The sequence below is a fragment of the Argiope bruennichi genome, chromosome X2, assembly GCF_947563725.1.
Source record: "Argiope bruennichi chromosome X2, qqArgBrue1.1, whole genome shotgun sequence".
Classification (NCBI taxonomy): domain Eukaryota; kingdom Metazoa; phylum Arthropoda; class Arachnida; order Araneae; family Araneidae; genus Argiope; species Argiope bruennichi.
Genome location: NC_079163.1, coordinates 60035657 through 60054280, shown reverse-complemented (window position 1 = coordinate 60054280; position 18624 = coordinate 60035657). Strand labels below are relative to the sequence as shown.

The 18624-nt window shown below is 27.8% G+C and overlaps 1 protein-coding gene across 4 annotated transcripts in view; it reads right to left on the bottom strand.

Annotated features, from left to right (window-relative positions):
- The window catches only part of LOC129960074 (SEC14-like protein 2), a 51211-nt gene that overhangs the window by 10275 nt on the left and 22312 nt on the right, over positions 1–18624 (bottom strand). For all 4 annotated transcript variants that reach the window (XM_056073159.1, XM_056073161.1, XM_056073157.1 and 1 more), the window contains exons 2-11: positions 16509–16608; positions 11116–11188; positions 9792–9835; positions 7616–7678; positions 6913–7003; positions 5947–6041; positions 5787–5862; positions 5306–5386; positions 3322–3408; positions 2355–2461 (exon numbers count right to left, since the gene is read on the bottom strand). In XM_056073159.1, coding sequence (XP_055929134.1) covers positions 2355–2461; positions 3322–3408; positions 5306–5386; positions 5787–5862; positions 5947–6041; positions 6913–7003; positions 7616–7678; positions 9792–9835; positions 11116–11188; positions 16509–16556 — 765 coding nt within the window. In that variant the 5' untranslated portion in view covers positions 16557–16608. The remainder of the gene's footprint in view (positions 1–2354; positions 2462–3321; positions 3409–5305; positions 5387–5786; positions 5863–5946; positions 6042–6912; positions 7004–7615; positions 7679–9791; positions 9836–11115; positions 11189–16508; positions 16609–18624) is intronic.

Sequence of the window (18624 nt, the reverse complement as noted above, 5' to 3'; positions counted from 1 at the left end):
ATTTAAGTATATTTAATATTTTCACAGATACCACTTTATTTTTTTTTTTATGCTTTACATAATCTTGTTTAAAATGATTTTTATATTAATGTAAAGGTAAGGGAAACTTGGGTATCACTTTTAATATGCCTTTAAATGTCAATTTTTCTTACTTGACCACCACTGTAAGGCAAGGCTGTGTGTCATTAGCGAAGTAAAATTCTCTTGTGTTGAATTATTAGGATGAAAACGAGCTGCAATAAAAAATTTTGCACAAAAGAAAAAAGCCTTGTAAAATTAAAAAAAAAAATGATGAAATTAGTTTAAGGAGAATCTTGTTCAAGTAGATCAAATGCTTTCCTACATACACATTTTTTTTATCAAAGTAATAAGCCAGAACATAACAAGCATACCGGATGCCATGGTTCATTTAAAACACCTCACATAAAAAAAAATAGCTGTGTGTCATTGAAAATAATGAAATCCTCTTTAAACATGAACAAAGAAACAATTGTAACTACATAAAGAAGGGGGGGAAACAAAAGCTTGTGAAAAGTTTGTTCCACAAACAAAAAATAATGGAAAGTGCATATTGCACAGGTGTCATGTTAGCTGCTGAAAATTTTTTTAAATTTGCCAAAATCGATTTTATAACTGATGATATATGGCATTTTCCATATGATACTAAAAGTGTGGAATAGAAGTAAAACATTCACCACAAAATCAAAACAAATCCATTATATATATATGGAATGATATTTTAAACTCTTATTTTCAATTTAATTAATTTCCAAGGTTTTATCTTAATTTAGCCCATAGTAACTTTATTCTAAAATATTCTCTTATTTCTCGATCCAATTCCAATGTCTCGACTTAATTAATTCAAGAGAAGCTATATAAAATTGCTGAATCGGCCTAACTTTCCCAAACTCCGCGTGAAGAGACAAAATACCGCTGAGACAAATTCTTTTTTAAAATCTCCCTGTGTTTCCCCTACCTCGCCGACGCGTGTAACGAAAATCCCTATCGAAATCTTAATAATATATTAGCACTATGAAGAAATATTTTCCCTATCAATTTCTCTGGTTATATAAAACCACGGATAAAATGTCCAAGAGCTTTTTCCTCATTTCCTTTCTGTGTCGTTCTGTGTGCTCATCACTTGTACATATGCCTGCTTCTTCAAAATGAAATAAAATGATGTCAAGAAATCAAAAGTATCTTCACTGTCTTCAAACTGCATTCTGCTTCACATAAAATAATGCTTACATATATATAGTTTCGATGCGTGTTTTAGGTCATTCTAAAAAGTGAATTAGGACAGGCATTCAAATAATTCTTAAATCGTTGTAACAAGTGTATTAAAGCTGGAAGGGTAATTTTAAATAAAATTACTAAATAACAATTTTTTGTTTGATTCCTTTTACATACTCAATCTTACAAATTCTTAGATATATTATAGACAGGTTTGTGATGCATACTGTTTATAAAAAAAAATACTATTTTTTTAAATAGAAAATACGAAAAATATGAACAAATATTGCCCCTCAGACCCTCCTCGCCTTGTCTAACATTACATTTATGGTTGGTTAACCTTCGTTAGATTTTTACAAAGTGTTTTTATAAAAATATATAAATTAAATCATTAAGGATTGCACTTTTTGCTCTTATATCTTTCTATTATACACTATTTACTATATCAGCATATCTGAAGCACATCTACAGACACTATTTACTACATTAGCATATCTGAAGAACATCTACAGACACTATTTACTACATAAGCATATCTGAATCACACTATATACACAATTTACTACATCAGCATATCTAAAATTATAAATAAGTTGTGTTCATTCAGCACCAACTTGCAATGAAGCAAATAAACCATTTCAGAGAAACCAGTTCACTTCTTAGAAAAACTTACTCAAGTCAAAAGACTATCAAAATGGCTGTTGCATACAAAAAGGCTCCTGCTCCACTATCAACTTGACTGCAACGCCAAGTAAACCAAAAGTTCAATTATTCTGTTTTGCCCCATTCTTTCCTAACAGTATATAGTTCAGTGTTTCATGACAGTTTCTCTACAGTCTGGAAGGTTATTCCAAAATATTGAATATTAGAGCAGAATAAAATTGCTATTCCAAAGAACTGCTTTGGAATTAACAGATACATTTTCATACTATTGGAAATATCAAATTTAGGTACTAAAAGATTCTCATATTTGTCTTTATGACTTCGTAGGTTAGATTGGGAATTACAAAATGTGAATCTTAACTGTGCTTGACATCTATTTATTTTAACTTTCTTCATATCTGAAACTAAGCCTTCATTCATTTTTTTCTGTGAATATAACAGCATAAAAATCAAATTACCAGAGAAGGGCAATTAGGATCTCCACTAGCGTCGATCATTTTGCCTCCAACAGAGGCTGGTAAGATAGAGAGATCGATGTGCTTACCAAGTATTTCGGTGGCGCTTTCTAGGAAAATGAAACATAAATTAAAATTAATGACACAATATTTAATCATTATAATCACATTTAGCACATGCATTTCACCTAAATAAGAGGTATATGATATTTATAAGCTTAAAATAAGGGAAATCATGAGAGATAGACAACACAATTTTGGTTTAGGGCCAAATTTAATTCAGTGTATGTGTCAAACCGTTCCCCAAGTTTATTGACGCACATGATTAGCAATATACAGTTAGAGATGGCATTTTTGTAAATATAGGTATATACTCGTTAGCTTAAATTATCGTCACACGATTGAAGCTCACAACGTATGGAAATGTTTCTAAAGGTTATTGACAAATGCATGGTTTGGTATATTTAAGCAAGGATAGTTATTTTAATGAGCAATTTCTCAGTTTTCCTAACAAAATCTTATCATGGATCTTATATTTTAATATTACAAGACAATTAAAAAATGTTAGCATTTACTGTTTAAGTATGTTTTTAAGTGAAAATCATTCAACGAAATATATGCACTTTTGGGAGAAATGCCAAACACAGAAAGTGAATTGATATTTGTAATCAAACCTTAACAAAAAAAATTGGAGACACACTTTTTTTTTTTAATTTTTAAAAAAGAAAAGAAACAAGAAAGAAAGAAAAAAGAACTGAATCGTCATTTTTTAAAAAAATTGTTTTATTTTTGGAATAAAATGCTTTTTGAAAGAGTTTGTAGATTCTTCATATTAGTATTTGATTTTAATAATAATATTAAATATATTTTATATTGCCAAATTTTATACTATCAATGATCTCAAAATTTCTCATCGACCATAAACTGTTTATATGTACTGTGCGAGTGAAATTGAAAAAATAAAAATTACCTTTTGAAATTAAGTGCACTTTTGATAATATGCTCTCAGGAAGAATAGTTTTCAACCAATTATATATGAAGTTGAAAAAAGAAGGCGCTGGAATAAAATAAATGGTAATTAATTTTTGCTCTCTTCATAAATTTCATCGGACATGTATCAATGTGACACTTGGAAAAAAAAACATAAGGAAATATTTGAAGTAGAATACAAAGTAGATTAAGTTTAAAGAATATTCCTGAAAAACTGCTGAACGACACCTGAAATACAATGCTAATTCTAAATTATACTAATCATATTCAAATATTTAATAATGTTCTGCATTTTAACTAAAAAATGTTACAAAATTTATTGATGAATATGGATTATCACATAAAAGATACTGAAAAGTAAAATTATACAATTCATTTTAAAAATAATGTTGATATAAAAAAGTTAGATACAAAATAAATATTAACTATACTAGTCACCAACCAGTTCATTAAGACTGTGCTTGAAAAATTATTCCTAAAATTGGCTTTTTACTTTAAAAGTATTCATATGCTAATCAATTTCAACGAATATTTTATTCATCTTTACATTTGGTTACATATCATTTAAATAGAAGCAAAGCTAAAACTGGATTTCACTTTACATTTAATTTTAATACCTAACATAATAATTAAGAATTAAATATGATAACAACAATGATGAGTACATTACTTAAATTAAACCCGAACTAGTCTGATTTTTTAAAACCTCCTAGATAACCACATTTGTATATTTCGATGCTTTTATGATACTTATTTTTATACTTTAAATATATTTATTTTTCGTAATCTAATTTATTTCCTTTGCGGGGAATTAAAAAACTTAGCACGCATATTCGTGTCATATATAGTATGACACGAAATATGCAATAGCAATAGTGTGACAAATTTGCAGGAGGGGATGACACAAAGGCGATTTAGAATCGCATTACGTTGCGTCGTCGGAAACGCTTCCTTCATATTGTAGAGGATATTGTAAGAGAGAAGGATGGCACAAAATTCTTGTAAATCTCAAGATTAAAATGCTTATTTAGACTTGCATCTATGACCATCGTAGTTCCATTTCTGATTTTCTTTTTCTACCCTAGATCGAAGGATGACATGTTCAATTATGCAAAGCGATGTGATTTTGAATTCTCTTCCGGGTCCCTAGCCCATTCCGCAGGTTGGGGCTAGTATGGGGCAATTGGAGGAGAACCCTCAGGTGAATACGTTAAAGAATTAAATTTATAAAATTTACTTGCATATATATCAGCAGAGCAAGAACTTCATTTATGTTGTAAATATGAAACAATATGGTTTTATTTATAAGGCATTTATCCAACTTATATATATATATATATATATATATATATATATATATATATATATATATATATATATATATATATATATAAAGATGTAATTTCACAAACAATTACCCATCTATTCTTTCGCGAACTAGAGATCTGAAATTTTGAATGTTTGCGTGATCCTGATGACAATATAATAATGTAATACTTTCAAAGCTTATTTGTGAATTAATCGATTAATTTTTATTAAAATTTCATTCCATAAGAGTGGCGTCATGTGGAATTGAATTTCTGAAAAAAATCGACTTGCAGATTTTATAATGTTATATAAAATAAAGCTCAAAAAGTAGGAAATAATAAAAATGAAAACAAGCTTTTATTAAAACTCATACATTCATAAAAAAAATTTGCATTATAAGGACAATTGAAATTCCAATTTTGTTAAGAGTATTCCTATCATCAGCAATCACTTTCACGGTTTTGTTTTGATGACCATATTTTAAATAAAACTTATTTTTTATCTTTTAATCCATTGATAAAATAGCTTTTTAATAGTGTTTTATTGATATAATTTGTTAAAAAATTAAATTATTTGAATATTTTTATTGTTTTTTTTTCCTACCGCAGACGCCCCCAAATTTTAAATTGTTATACATAAAAATTATTTAAACTTACCATTTATGACGTAAACACATTTCAAACTCTCAGGGTGATTTTTTTCATAGTTTGTTAACAACGTGTAGGTCCTTTCGATCACTAAAATGAAAGAATGAACTTAATATCTCATACACAGTGTTTTCAGCCACTAGAGAGAAAAATATCAACATTCAAATTTTGTATTGTTACTCAAAACCAATTGAATCTCCCTTTAAATTCTCTAAAAAGTAGTAGAAAGAAAAAGATTTTCGAAAGCTTAAAATACTGAAATGTTTATTATGTTATGTTGAAGCATTATTACGTTATCAAAAGCTGCAAGTTTCTTCTTTAAGAAAATTAATCTGATTGAAAAACATAGATGGCCCAGATAACTTATTAATCATTATTCGCATCTTTTACCATATACAATTTCAATTTTACGCATTTAATATTTATACTCAATCATATATTTTAGCCATTTTCAGTTTAAAAAAAGAAATTAATAAGAAATATTTCTTACCAGCTCTTTGAATTACTGATGTCCAGTTTAACCCAGCTAAATCAAATATATAAACTTGTTTATGGCAAATTATATCCTGAAAAAAAAACAGTAAAAACCTATTGTTTTCTCTGATGACTAACAATGAAAGTACAAAATAATGTAATAAAAATGAACTTACATTCGCTCTCTCTCTCCTTTGCTTTCTGCCATCGCATAGAAGGACGTAAGTGGCATACCGAAGGGCATCGATTTTTGACATGGATAAGGCTAACCCTAATGACCAGTACATAATTAAGCTTTATTATAGGACTAAATATATTGACATATTTTAAAAATAATTATTTATTAAAATATTGGGAAAAATAGGTGTAGATATGCAGGTAACTTGAGTCATTTCAAATTGGATTCTTGGGGAGTAAATATTAATCTTTATTTCTTTTCCTTAATGTTAAAATAACTGAATTGCGATTAAATGTTAAAATGATGACGTAAAAAAAAATAGTATTTTAAACCAGTTTTCTGTTTTAATTATAAAGGCAATTTAAAGCAAAGAGCTGAAGTGTTGTTTTCTCTCTCTCTCTCTCATTATCTGACACAGTTTTCGAAATAAAATTCATATCGTCTTCAGTCTCATATAATAGCGCACTGACACTTTATAGCCTGAAGACAATGTTTTTACACATCTCGCTTTCTTCGTTCGAGCACCATTCCCCTGTCTAAGCAAGCAGCTCTACATTAACTGCAAGTGTTGCGAAACAAAATATCTACAAAAATTTATTCTTCTGATTTAATTGCAAAAATAGAAGAATGTTTAAATTTATTCTTCTCATTTAACTGCAAAAGTAGAAGAATATTTAAATCAAATCAAGCAGAGCAAATTAGATAATTTTTAATTCATTCTTAACATATTCTTATACTTGCATTGATAAGTAAAAAATCTATTAACAGCAACCTTTGTTTTTCGATCAATATTTTCCAGCTAGAAAAAGACTTATTGATTTGGGTTGAAATGTTCCTTTCAACTGAAAAGTGTTATGCTATGAAATGGCTCATCATATACGAGCATTTTACTTTACACACTCTCAAAATTTCGTATACGTTTTAAATGTTTCCGGGGAATGATTTTCTATATCATTGACCATACCTCTAATATCTGTTGCTCCAAGATGAAGTATACGAACAACTGATCCTTCGTTGTCGTAGCCCAACATTCTTGTATGAAAATACTCTGCCGCCTACAAAATAAAATAGCTATATATACATTGATACTTAAAAAAAAAAAAAAGCGGCAAATAAAATAATTTTTTGTGACTGAGATAGAGTGCATTCACAGAATTCAAAGATTTACGGAACAGCATTCTCAATTATTTGATGAAATTAAAAAGGTGCGCTTAGCAGTAATTTATTTCAGATTTCCTTATGTAAATTGTGTCTGTAATCCAATTAAAATGATCATTTAAAACACAATTTCTATTAATCTCAGTAATTAGTAAGACCCCTGAAAACATTCAAGAAAAGTACGAAATATTTTAACACTAAAAATAATAAGGAATGACATAAAAATAAAAAAATAATAAAATTTTGTTTTTCGAAAAGCAGCAATCACATTATTATACGATTGGTGTAGTTACAAGGATTGTTATGATTAAAAAGGCATAGATATCAAAAACGGCTATGCGACTTCAATAAGAAAACTATAGACAAATATTCTATTCTAATAAAAAGCCAAAATCTCTTTTTTTGCAAAAGCCTTTTATAATTTAATCGTTTATAAGCAGTTTTATTATTTTTTGTATGTCTGCTCTATTTTAAAATGAAAAAAAAAAGCATATGACAATACAACTTACTTTAGGGGGTATGTAGTTTTCGTCAATTTTATCCAAACCACGAGTTCTCATGAACTTTAGATGCTGAAAAAAAGAAAAAAAGATTGAATTTACTGTTTAGATTTATGCAAATGATATATTTTCAAAGAATCTCCCCAGCTTCAATATTTGAACTACATATACCTGAAAGCCATTTCTGGCTCTTGCAATAAAAGAAAAACTTCAGTTGCTATTATACAAAAATCGTTGAAATCAAGATAATGCCTTATTAAAAATGTATATAGGTAGCTACACATTTTGTATAGTATACCTAATTTTGTATAGTATCTCATTTTGTATAGTATACCATACATAGAGCTTTATAAAAATTATTTTATAGTGGTAGTATATTTTTATAAAGTTGTATGTATGGTATACTATACAAAATGAACATAAGGGTTAATATACAAACGTCTCTTTCAAGATTAATAAAATGGAACTAACATGATATGACTATTTGTGACTGGAATGAAAGAATGTTAATAATTCACATTTTTTTATATCTGCATTCCACAGCAAAGTATAACGCATAATCTCATAGAGGGGATGCTTTTATCTGATTTTTAATAGCATTAGCACGTTTTGACATCCACACTTTTTATAAAGAAAATATTTTTTACTATTTAGTACGTTAATTGTACGATACTCATAATAAAATAGAAAATTAATTAAAAATTTTAATAAAACATTCTTATTTTTAATCATTTTTTTAAATTATTTAGTCATTATTATTATTTATAACTCATTATTATAAATAATATAAATTATTATTATTTACAATATTTATAGCCCATTATTATAAATAAAATTATATGATGAAATCTTCAAAAAATCTGTCTGAAATTCCCAATTAGATGGAAATGGAAAACTCACATGGAAATGAAATCCAACAGAAATTAAGCGTGAAATTATTTCTCGTTAAAAGAACAGATAGAACTCGTAACGGAAATAAAACTGAAATATTTTTTAAAAATATTAAAACAGTGTATTGTCATCGGAAATACATAAATGTACAAAAATTTAACTTCTAGCACAGGGAAGGAAGGACGTGAAATAGGTTACAAAATCCCATCTTTGCAAACTTGAATCAAGTCAAGTTAAATAAAAATGTAACAAAATTTGTACAGAGGAAATATTGATATATGTCTATTAAGACATCTACAGGAAATAGTATGCCTAAAAACTTCTTTTCAAATGTTATTCTTGGAATTCCAAGAATAACTTTTGAAAACAAAGACGTACTTCTAGAACCCTGAGGCAATGACAACTTCAAGAGCTTATTATTCAGAATGTATCTAAAGGAAGGAACGCAATGTGCAGTAAAAAGATTGATTTTGGCGAAGTTTTGATTTCATATGAGACACTAACATCGGGCAGTGGATTTGGGAAAGAAATGCAGTCAAGGTTCCGTAATAATTGTAATAATAAATAATAAAGCACATTAAAGACTGAAAATAAACAGAAAATAAGTATTAATAAATATTTTTTTTTAAAAAAAGCACGCTTTTGTTAGTAGATATTTTGTTACAAAAAAGAGGTCAAAACAAAAATCACAAAAACGTGAAGTGCTGAAACAATGTGATAAGTAAAAATTAATTATACTGAATATCATAAGAGGAAAGATTCATAAACATTCATTAAAAATTAAAATAAATTGTGAATATGGTTAAAACTAAAACTTACTTAAAGTATTTCTATCAGCGTCTCACTTCTTAATATTTTTTGCCATTCAGATTTGAATAAAAATATTTATTATATTAACGCAAGTATGTTTTTGAATTTCTATTAATAATGATGTCATTTATAAAAGGAAACTTCAATAAACGAGTCTTTTAGAGTACAGAATTATTTATAAAAAAGATGATAATTTTATTATAAATAATTCTGTTTAATAAATAATTTTATTTAAATAAAGATGTTTGATATTAATTCTTGGCTAGATATCTGACTCCATTATTTTGCCATTCTTGATCTGAATAAATTACTAGATAACAAAAAATATTTGTTTATTTTCCAAAAGATTACTGAAAAAAATCAGCAAATTACAATTGCATCACAAAGAATTTTTTTCAAAGAAAGATTCTCAGATTTCACAGATAATTTCAGACTCAATAAGACTATTTCGACGTTATGAGAGAAAACATGCAAGGATGATTACCTGTTTCAGCATTGTCTCGGCTTTATCGATATCATTATTTTGAGCTGCAAAGAAATAAATAATTTTACATATCTGTTTATAATTAAAAATCAGGTCATAAATAAAAAGAAAATAATTGAAATTAAATATCTTTTTAAAATATCTTAGAATTTATCGACATAGAAAGCTTTAATTTGAAGACGATAATGAAAAGCGGCCAATGCCATAAATGTTCCTTATTCTTGAATATTAAAAAAATATTTATTCGAGTAAATAATTTAAATTTGCAATCAAGAAAGTTTCTATTCATTTGATTTTAAAGCAATTTTTTAAGAAGTCATATTTTTCTTATATGTTCAGTAAAATGATGGAAAGACATATTCTTGCCTTAGAAGTTCCATCAAAATTTAGATAATAATTTTTTTTAGAAAATCTGCCTCTAGTTCTAGCAGAATGCAGTTAGAAAGAACTCTGCAAAGGCGATGTCACTCTCCAAACGTCGATATCGATATTCAACGCGACTCATGATTCTTCCCGACAATCTTAGATCACAGGGAGCCGCGGTGGCCTGGAGGTAAGGTCTCGGCCTCGGAACTGAAGGCTTTCAGGTTTGAGACCCGATTCCACCGAAATGAACAGGTCACATTTGGAGGGTAAGTAAACTTGAAAATCATTTTAATCTGTCAGTGAAAAATTCGGGGATTTATTCTCCCAATAGATTATTTGCTCTCCACCATTATTATAATGAATAAAGTAAGCCACATTTTTTAAACCATTTTTAATGGCTAATATCGCTTAGTACTCATAAATAGTTTATTCAAATCAAAAATGTTAGAATATTTAATATATGTTTGCAACAAGAAAGTTTATTTAGTTTGTTTGCTTAATTATATTGTTTAGAAACGCAAAGACATCGCATTCAGATATTTCGTCTTGTCTTTGAACTTCTACTGTAATGTGAACGATTTTGACAAAAATAAAGCACATTTTTATAAAAATGGCTAACTTTATTTTAAACTTCCTTTGTTCAGAAATTATAATTTCTCGTCTTGGTATACTTTTTCGATTAATATCTTGGTAAGACACATTGCAATTTCTAGACACAGACATTCGCTAAAGGAAAAAAAATACCTTGTGAATACAGAAGTTTAAATAAAATGAATCAGTCAAACGACAGAAAATAATGGAATATAGTAAACGATGCCTTCAATTATTCTATAGTATATTCAGAACCAATAGCAAGGAGAAAATCTCTATCAATGGAAAGATTATTACATCACATCTCTTGAATCCATGTTTTGGTTATAATAAAATAGAAAGTGAATTCAAAAGTGTATATACTTACCAACAAGCCATTTTTTTAAGAAGTAATCTTCCTTCTGTTCTTCAGTGAGAAGGCTCGAAACTTTTTCCCGCAGCTGAAAGAAAAAAAAAATCAATCAGTAAATGATTTAAAAATTCAAATAACTTTAATTTTCATCTTGAAATACAGGAAGCATCAAACAAATGAAATGAAACACCGAAATAAATGATTATATCACCTTTGAGGTATTTCATATAGTGGATTTAGACGGCATGCTAAGGACATTCACTTGTGCCTAATGCGATAGTAAGATTAATCATTAATGATCATTGATGATGATCATCATCATGTAATCATTAATGAAAGTATTTTGGATTCTATATAACAATACGGCAATCATTCTTAAAACAAGTTTCATCCACCGTTTAATTTAGTTTAATTATATTACCTTTCGTTTAGAAGAAATACGAGATCTATTTACGGAATATCCGCGTAATTTTGAACAGTGGTCAGAAGACGAGGAGCATTCATAAAGCTACATGCTTGTAATAGTAACTTTTCTTCTTCCATCGATACGTCCAACAGCATTTCATTTGAATAAACAGAAGAAAATACGCAATATTCTTAAGACAATCTTATAACTAAGTTTCTCACTGGAACTTATCCATATGTATGTAGACCATACGTATGAGAGGCCTTGCAACGTAAGCTTATAATAAGCCGATTTTCTCCTTCATAACGAAATGGTTAAATGATTTCTTCTAAAGAACAATTTCATAAAAGAACCTGAAGGTCACCAAACAATGTTCAAATACACAATTTTAATAATGGTATATAATTGACTTCTGGAGACTTCTTAACATAAAAACTGGTGACTTTACTTTTCTACATCTGATTAAAATTTCTTTTTCTTTCATATTAAATACACTGTATGTATCATATATATATATAAAAAAATTTCGATGCTCATCTGAATGTATATATGGTTATATATTTCGACACTCATACATAAATATATATATTCATCTTAGCGTCGAAAAAATTGGTTTCTTAACTTTTGGAATGAAAGACGCCATATTTTCGTTATCAATGTTTGAGAAGTAGACTCCACATTTCAACCAAAAAAAAAAAAAATATTTTTTTTATAGATCAAGAAAACCGCAACATATTTTCATAGCTCAACAACCCTGGCCAAGTCAAAATTTGTTACAATAAGCCATCATGAATGGATAAAGAAAACATACCGTATACTGGAAGTACAGGCAATGACCTTGCAATATTCCAATTTGCATTATTTTAATGATACACCTCTAAACCTAAATTCTTTCGAATTCAAATAAGTGTAAAATATAGTCATGAAACAAAAGTACAAAAATCTACTCTCGTTGTAACAGACAGACGTACCAAAAACGTTTAGAAAAGGGTAAGAAAAAAAAAAGACAAAATAAGAAAATATAATCTATTTATATCGCTTTAATTTTTAATTAATGATTATTGGTTATAAAGATTGCTCATAATGATGGTATTATATTTTGAATTATTTATCTGATTTTCAAATAAAAGCAAAAAGAAAAAAATTATTATCATTTCCAGTGACTTGTAAAAATGTCAAAATAAAACACATGAAATTGTAGAAGTAATGCTAAAAGTCAGGTTTATGCAAGACATTTAACCTTTTGCAATGATGTTATCATGTGAGCATGCAGATTACTGCTAAAATTATTCACATTAATTCACTGAAAACTACTTGTTATCGAAACTTGAGACGCCATCACGCGAGTTAAAACAATTTTCCTTATTTACAATGCAAATATAGATAGGTTCCTTCAGAGCAAAGAACTAATGCAGCCATTTTCTTGAGAAATTTTTCAGTAACGAAACATCAGCTTATTGTTCAAGTAACTGCTTATTGAAAAGAACGTTAAGAGTAGTATAATATTTTTGTTTATTCAACTGCATAAAAAGTCTTTGTTTTCAAACGCTAAACTTTCCTCATATTTTTATTTATTTCTATTGTAGCTAAATAATACAAGCAAATATACCGTTATAACCTTAATATGTTCACATTTCAGTCGGTGTGTTTGCATATATAAATTCACAGCACAATTTGTAACTTTAAAATACCAAAACTTTGAACTCGAATTTTTTTTATTCGATTTCGGATTTACTCAATAACTGCGAAATGTAAATATAAATGAACAGCATTTATCTCATATGAATGATAAGAATGTTTCATCAAAGCTAAAATGAATGGATGAGATTGAAAAAATATACTTTGATAAAAAAGAAGAAAAAAACATTTATTATTTATGTTTGTAAGGTGAAACATATATTCTAGTTTTGTTATTTAGGATGAAGTTGGGAATCAAATAGATCTTAAGTATCAGGGAATCAAGAAGAATTTAAATATGAAGAAACCAAATTCAACATAATGTGCTCTATCTTTTACGTGAATGGAAAAGTGATATTATAAAAAGGGATAACATGCCATTTGACAGTGAAATTCTTACTATAACACAAAATGGTGCTAGCGTTTTCTGTACGCCAGTAATTCACGCGTGCCTTTTAGCTTATCAGTTTGTAAGAACAAATTCTGTATAATTAGTCGATGGATTGATAAGGATAAAACAAAAACACAAAAATTATTTCAAGAAATCAAAATAATTCTCTATAAGAAATCAAGAGTGTTAGATATGAAAAGATACAAAACCAGACTATCATCGTTTTACTGAGTAATAGACTAAACATTCCTTGTTTCAAGGAGATGCGTAGAAAATTTCTATTTGTACTTGGCAGGTGCAGATTTCAAAAGATATTTTAATAACCAAATGTAGTCATTTTTACATTAAAGTAAGAAATTCCAGTTGGTTATTCATGGCAACGGTTTGCGACAGATTTTAAAAGCTAACATATAACAATGCAGAAGCAGCTGTTGTTTAACAAGTTGAACGATTAAAGAGTAATTTTATTCTCATTGAATATAACAATCGCTACCCAAATTTTAGATTCCTTATTTTTGGAAAGCAGTTTTATTTTGGGGGGCTCATTGATGATTTTGACTTTTAAAGCAGCACAATTCTGCATTAACATTTAATTTTAGTATGATCTCATAAAAGATTTCTTTAATAAAAATTAATTTGGGCATGAAATTTAGAAATAATTGCTTGAAAAATTCAATTAAGTTTATTAAAACTTCAGTTGAAGCATTTAAAAGTGTGAAATGTTTTGATAGATCAATATAGAATATAAGATATTTTCAGACATTAGATCGTAAAATAGCTTTCCAGCACTTTTCTGGAAAAATTTTATGAGCATCGCTTTGAGTTTGCTATTAAACCAAAATATACATTGAAAAAATTTCTACTGGTGAATAATACTATTTCATTTTACTATACAGTTTTATTCACTTATAATTAAAATTACGTAGGCTTATTTTTAATTTAAAAAATATAAAAACAGATGTTGTGATTAGAAATCTCAAGATTCTCTGAAACTCGATATTTTGAAAGATTTCTTTAAAGCTGAAAAATAGCGTGACCTTTGACAGTGAGTTATGACCCAAATCGAAATTCGCAGTAGAAACTCAGTTTAAAAAAAGGCCCTGGTGATATTTTCAACATTAATATTCAAAAGAAAAAAATTCAAAACATCAGCCTTGAATAGGGGCCTATAAATTTGTTTATTTTTTGAAGAAATCTTCAGTACAATTTCTTTTTTATCATTAGAAAAGTAAATATTTATATTACTTTTTAAAATAAAATTTGTCTATATTTATTTTTAAAGCTACTCAAAAGTTTCCTATTCATAATATTAATTTGCAATAGATTTTTAGTTATACTGGTATAACATTACTAAAGTACCGATTCGAAAGCATCTATTTGCCTTTATATTTATTATATGATCCAAGAGCTCTAGTCAAAAAGAAGTCTGCTGTAATTCCATTATTACTCTTCGGGATTTATCTGGGTTTTCGTAGTGTTTTAGATCACACAAAATGCTAATAAGAAGATAGGGACAGGTAAATTAAGGCTATCGAAAATCTTCAGGTATTAATTCTTATTTTTGCCTTCTAGAGTAATATATTTTTCAAAATTTCACTTTTATTTGATGAAATGGAATGAAAAAACTTTTATAACCACGATTCTATCCAAAAGATGTCTCAGGAGGGAAAACTCTTAAGCTCCATCAACTTTTCGAAAAACAAGAAGTTGAATAAAAAATAGAACTATTCGCCTTACTTACATCTAATGTACACATTTAATTTCTATGAGGCCCATTGTAAACCACAAAAAAATATCAAAGAGAAACATATCAATACATCAACTTGATAACATATCCAAGTATTCATTCTGTTAACCCTTTAAAGGGCCATTTTTTTCTAGTCATATTATGTTAAAATATTTTTAGGCTTGACATTAGAATAAGAAAAGGGATTCATTTAGCTTATTAGATAAATTTAATTTGATTAATTAATCAATTTGGTAAATTAATAATTAAGTGACAAACCAAAACACATAATTTTTTGTGAGATAAAGAACTGAAGCATCTAAGCTTCTGTCTTTCTAAAAAAATTTGTCAGAACTTATGCCAACCTACATAATTTCATACAAAGATTGATAAATTTGGTGGGAAGCATACTTCCCACGGCCTTAGAAAGGGTTAAGATAACTGCATTTATACAAGAATGAATAGAATGCATTTAATTCTTTCAAGTATGACGGTTTATTTACTGAGTCACTCATATCACGAACATACTTAACCACATTTAATGCATACTGAACCACATTTAATGTACGATAGTTCAGTTTTTAAACCATTTATTGAAAAAAGCATAATTTAAAGTTTTAAAAATATACTTTTTTTATTAAGTATTTTAAGAACTCAACCTCCATGCATTAAATATTTTGATACAAGTGATTTAGAAAATAAACCACCATAATTGAAAAAGTTAATATAACTCTATTAAAAAATCAAGACATTATTGGGTCAGGTATTCAAATGCATACCATAAATACTTGAAACTTCGTAGCAATTTTTTTTTTTTTTTTTTTTTTTTTTTTTTTTTTTTTTTTGCCATAAAAGTTGAGCCCGCAACGGTTATTTCATCATCAAAACAACAGAGATCAATATTTTTTCATTTAGAGTAAACGTTATAGAATCCAGAATGAAATGAACAAAATTCTTAAGACTTACAATTATAAAAAAAAATATATATATATATTCTTATTGGTTTAGAGTTGATTTTGAGTATCTTGTCTCGGTAATTAAAGTTTCAGAACAGCTTTTTTTTTTAAAAAAAAATAGCGCTGACTTATTTTTCACAACTATAAAAGTTTATTTGAAACAAGTTATTTGCTACCACTATTAATGGAGGCAGCTGAATATTACATCAAGAACTTACAAACCGATATCATAAATGGTATTCGATTACTTACTGTTTGAACTGCTGCCGATTCCTGCTCTTCGAATTCTAGAGCATCCATTTTTTGTTTCCTTTATTCTTTAAATATCAGAGTTGAAAATTGTTCGGTATCTCTAAAAATAAAGATGCACAAATTAGTTTAATTCATTAGAAGAAATCAAAAAATGACAATGAGAACATAACATTGTGTAGTTAAAAATTGTTAAATTTATTCATGTTTTACGAATGATTCTCAATTAGTTTTACAAAGACTTATTTTCCTTGTCCTTTATCTACTTTTGAAAAGAAATAACAAGGTTAAACTTGCGTTTAACATCAACAACAGCAACTTTTTTTATTCACCTTCTATTTTACATTTCAGGTGTTAAATATGAATTTTCCGTGTTTCCCATGTCACTCCATTTTCCTTGTCAATTTCAATTTCCTTTTATGATAATGATATACTGTCAATATTATTTGACAAACAAATTTTAAGTACTGAATGGTCTGCACTTAGTCGGAAGGACATTTATTATTACATGTCGTTCAGATTAGCATTTTTTGATATGTATTTCAGCAACATGAAAATTTAAGACGTTCTCTAAACAATATATACTTCACCATTTCATTGATCATTATAATCAAGGAGGGAAAATGGCAATAATGAATTTAAAAAAATAAAATGAATGTATAAATTATTTATAAATAACAAAACCGTCGATAAAAGTTTGCAAGCAATTTTTTTCCATGTTTTTTTCAATTACAATAGCAATATAAGCCTATATATATCTTTAAAGATGTTATCATTAATTTTTCCTTAACTACATACTGAATGAATTTGATCTTTATATTAGAAAGGGCATATACTATATTCGGTATGTAAAGAAAAATGCAAGAGATTGAAATAACAGAACATCCCAGTATGTAGAATTTATTATCCTACCCCACAGAATTCACATAAAGTCAATTGAGTTTAAAATTTGCAAGTGAATTATTTCATTATTTATTAGATATTTGAAAACAAAATTACTGAACGAATCAGTATCAAAATAAAAATTTCATATGAATAAGACCTCGGCTACTATTTGTCGGTACTAATCCGAAAAGGATTATGCTCCAAACGAATCAATATTTCAGGTAGACAAGAAGACGAAAGTTCGATTTCCTTGTCTCTTCGTAATTTTTTTTTTTTTTTTTTTTGAGATGACAGTAGCGAGAAAATACAAAAGTTGCACGTGCCTCAAACAATTTTATTTCAGTACGAGCTGGTACCAGGCGCGTTGCTGCCGCACAAGAAATAATTTTGGAAATATCGTTTGAAATTTGAAATGGCTATCTTGTTTAATTAGGAATGAGAGAAAGAATTATATTTATTTTCTTGTCGACAATGAATGCATTCACTGTCGAATGATTGAATGATATATAAAGGAGAAGTATAAATAATATTTATTCTATTTTTTTTAAATTTATTTTTTTACTTTATTATGATTAGCTGATTGATTTTGACTTTATTGTGACCGCTGGTAGATCTACTAAGGGACAAATGTTTGGGAGGCATATTTTTTGACAAAGCACTTAACACAATATATGCTGGTATAACCGAAATATCTTTTGTCGATTCACTGAATAAATAGAAAAATTATTATTTGCACGGGAAAACTTCCATTATATATAACTTACTTTAATAGATATCGATAATAATAATTCTATTTTGTATGTGTGAGATAAACTCGGAATAATATGTGCGGTTCGCCGCAGCCAAAATATTGGGCTCTTTGAATGACAATATTTTGTGTAGATGATTATTCATTAACGAAAAGAAAAAATAACCTTTGTGCTAAATAGTTTCTGTTTCATTTCACTCACATTGATTGACATCTATGATAATAATTTTATTTTGTTTGATAAATGTACAAATAACTTCGAATGACATGTGCCGTTTACTGTTTGTCTTTTGTCGATTGTCAATTTTAAAAGGTTGAATAATAATTTAATGCTGAATAATAGAAACGTACAAAACGATTTGTTTGTAAATTTTACTGTGTTCAAAATAAATGCTAATAATTGTACTATGCCTATAACCTTCACGCAAATGCAAGTAATAAGTTGGCAAAGTTTTATTGCAATCAGATGAACCATATGACAGCACA